Source organism: Arachis hypogaea, chromosome 15, assembly GCF_003086295.3.
Source record: "Arachis hypogaea cultivar Tifrunner chromosome 15, arahy.Tifrunner.gnm2.J5K5, whole genome shotgun sequence".
NCBI lineage: Eukaryota > Viridiplantae > Streptophyta > Magnoliopsida > Fabales > Fabaceae > Arachis > Arachis hypogaea.
Window position 1 is genome coordinate 20,270,182 of NC_092050.1, and position 3,254 is coordinate 20,273,435.

Genomic DNA, 3,254 nt, shown 5'->3' on the forward strand with positions numbered 1-3,254 from the left:
AATTTCTATTAATAATTACTCAGTCACAAATATTCATCAAGAACATGCGATTTAAGAGCATATAAATTTTTTCTGAATTTTTATTGCTTGTTGGTTGTTAATTTTTACGTAATTACTTAATAATTTCTGCCTATAAAACTATCAACTACCTAATATTATGATTTAATTAATAAAAATGATGACATTAATATTTTTTCATAAGTCTTGTTATTATTTATAAATAGAAAATAGCCATGAATAAATTTATTTCCTTAATGAATGTTAATTTTGTTGTCAAATTCTATATTACCTTTAAAATTTTAGCGTAATTGAGTCTAATTTCTACATTTTGAAATGAATTTACGCAAAAAAATTAATATGTAAATCACATTATTATTACAAAATTACTTTTTTAATATAATTAGTAGTGCTTATTTGAACCATTAAATTTACCTTCTAATGATATTAAAATCAACCTATTTTATTATCTTGTACCTTCAAAGAATTTACACGACTGACATAAAAATATAACAATTGAAAAAAAATTCATTACAATAGTTATATTCATTTATTCATTGGCCTTCCGAGTCAACATAAAAACTACGAGTCAATAGGTATATTCATTTTAATAAATATTCTTCTCTTTAATACTATAAAAAAATACATTGGCCATTTTAAATTGCTACAGGTCAACTTCTATCCACAGTAGTAGAATGCTTAAATTAAGATATATTCATCAAATAAACAATCAGTAAAACACTCATCAGTACTTTCTCATTTTGGATACATTTATATATAAAATAAATTATACATAAAGAAAAAAAAAAGAAGAAAAGAAGAGTTGAAATAACAAGAGCGATAAAAATTACGATTCTATAATTTTGTGTGGCCATCTATATATAGTAGACCAGACAACTATGATTATCTAACAAAATTAATTTGTATTTATTGCACCCATCTTGAATAAGTAAGAAATTATCTTATTTTAATTTAATCCTTAATTCACATGATTTGAATTTAGCTCAATATATATTATTTGATTTGATTTGATTTAATTATTAGTTGAAAATATCTCAGTTGCCTATTTTATTCATAAATTTATTATTTTAATGACTAATAAATTAATCAAATTAATTAATTAATACACACAATAAATTTGGTTTAATAAATTAAAAGAAATAAATTAAAAAATACTAACAGAATATTAAAATAAATAAATTAAAAAATACTACCAAATTAAATTGATATAAATTATAATAAATTATATAATATTTAAATATCTAATCAAATCAATTAGTTGATATAGTTAATTTATCGTAATAACTTATATTTAATACATTAAAAAAATAAATTAAAAAACACTTTCAGAAACATGTCACGTCAGCTCCATCGTTAAGTGTAGAAATTCAATTTTTATATAATAGAATAGAACCCACAGCCCCTAATGACCTCACTGTTTTATGGAGGGGACAAAAATGGTTCAATGGATTGGGCAGCTGTGAATGAGAATATTCTTTCTTTCAAGATAAGATTCGGCCGACGGATCGGATAACTCCAATGAGTGGACACTCCTCACTCCTCAGGCTTCCTAATGGTCAAAATTGCTATTACCTCATTGTTAAAAACTGGTTCAAAATTGGAAAATTCGTCATATTTTAATGTGTTGATCTGATGCAGACCCCTGTTTTAACAATTGTTCGAACCAGCTAATCATCGATCTCTGTCTGTAACTAATTTGAATAATGGTACGTAGATAGTAAATTAATATGATGAGAAATTCTTTAGTGGACCAAATAGTACAACATCATGATCATATGGATAATAATGAAAGCAAAGGGAAAATGCAAACAAAAATTAAAGAAGCGGAATGGACATACTCATACAAATACAAATACACATACTCAATCTAAAATAAAAGAAGCCATGCGATCTGTGATTTTCTTGGCTTTCTCAGTTTCAGGATGGAAGATGTGATAAACATGGTCCTCGCCTGCCTCTTCAAAGAGCTCCGATTTACCTTTCCACCCACTCTTGTTGAGACCCTCAAAGAACCAAACCCCTCTGTCCCTTATGGAATCATTGCCAGCGAGACACACTAGTATCTTAGAACACCCAAGGCTAGCCAAGCTGGGAGCCCCAGGAGCAAAGGGATTCACCATAGGGTTGTTGATTCCACCTGGCGCATTCGGGTAAACAAAATCCCAAACAATATAACCCAAACTCTTTTCATGCTCGCTCACAGACTCAGATCCAATTGCCTCTGAACTGTAGAAGTAAGGGTGCACATAAATAGCGCCTAGAAGATTCACATTGCCACCCTCTTCTAGAGCTTCAGAACCAGCGCGCATGGCCACGTTATGCACGATGTTGCCACCAGCACTGTCGCCGCCTATGAAGATTCTGGAGAAGTCACCGTAATCGATCAGCCATGGCTCAGTAGTGTTATTAGAGGAGTGAGAAGCGACCCACTGAAGAGCGGCGAAGCAATCATCGTAAGCGGCGGGGAGATAGTGCTCCGGGGCGAGTCTGTACTCGACGGAAACCACTAGCACGGGGAGTCGAGAGACGAAGGTGTTGAAGTAGTTGTGGTAGAGTTCAGAGAAGGCGGATTCGAAGAAGAAGCCACCGCCATGGAAGTAGACCAAGATTGGGAGTTTGTGGGTTTGAGGAAGGGGTTTTGGAAGGTAGAGACGCGCAGAGATGGATGGGTTTTGTGAGATGATTATGTCTTTGGATGAGACATGAGGAGTTCCATCAAGAGAGGGTGCCGCGTATGGGGTTTGTCGTGGCCGATCTACTGTTCCGTCTTTGTACAGAGTGATGTATGTTGGGATCTCCTTCTCAATCTCCTTCGAAGCCATGAATGAACTGAATTCAGTTACTTGGTCACTCTGATCTCTGATTTATTAGTTAGGTTGCTGAACTATCTAGATATCTAGCTGCCATTATTGACTTTGGAATTTGGACACCACTTTATATATCATTCTTACCTAATAAAGTAGTACCTCAAATAATCCTTATAAGTTAGTTTATTAGTTTATTTAAATAAATATTAAAAATTTAAATTTTATTTTTTATATATATAATAATTTATTATCTAATAAATTATAATTTAAATGATATAATTTTTTATATTTATTTAAAAATTATAAATTTGAGTTTTATTTTTAACTTTAAAAAAATACAACAAAATTTTGATTCACAATAAATTAATTAAAAATATTATATGTATATTAAAATTAGTCACTAATATATTTGTGTATAAATATATATAA

At 30.7% G+C, this 3,254-nt stretch overlaps 1 protein-coding gene across 1 annotated transcript; it reads right to left on the reverse strand.

The window, feature by feature from the left end:
• Positions 1-1,740: 1,740 nt before the first annotated feature.
• On the reverse strand, positions 1,741-2,998 carry LOC112749891 (2-hydroxyisoflavanone dehydratase). Its single transcript, XM_025798315.2, has one exon. The coding sequence runs from the start codon at positions 2,838-2,840 to the stop codon at positions 1,881-1,883; it is 960 nt and encodes a 319-aa protein (XP_025654100.1). The 5' UTR covers positions 2,841-2,998; the 3' UTR covers positions 1,741-1,880.
• Positions 2,999-3,254: the final 256 nt, after the last annotated feature.

Bases quoted from the DNA above. Each gene is read 5' to 3' on its own strand.
- LOC112749891 (XM_025798315.2), bottom strand. From the start codon at position 2,840: ATGGCTTCGAAGGAGATTGAGAAGGAGATCCCAACATACATCACTCTG.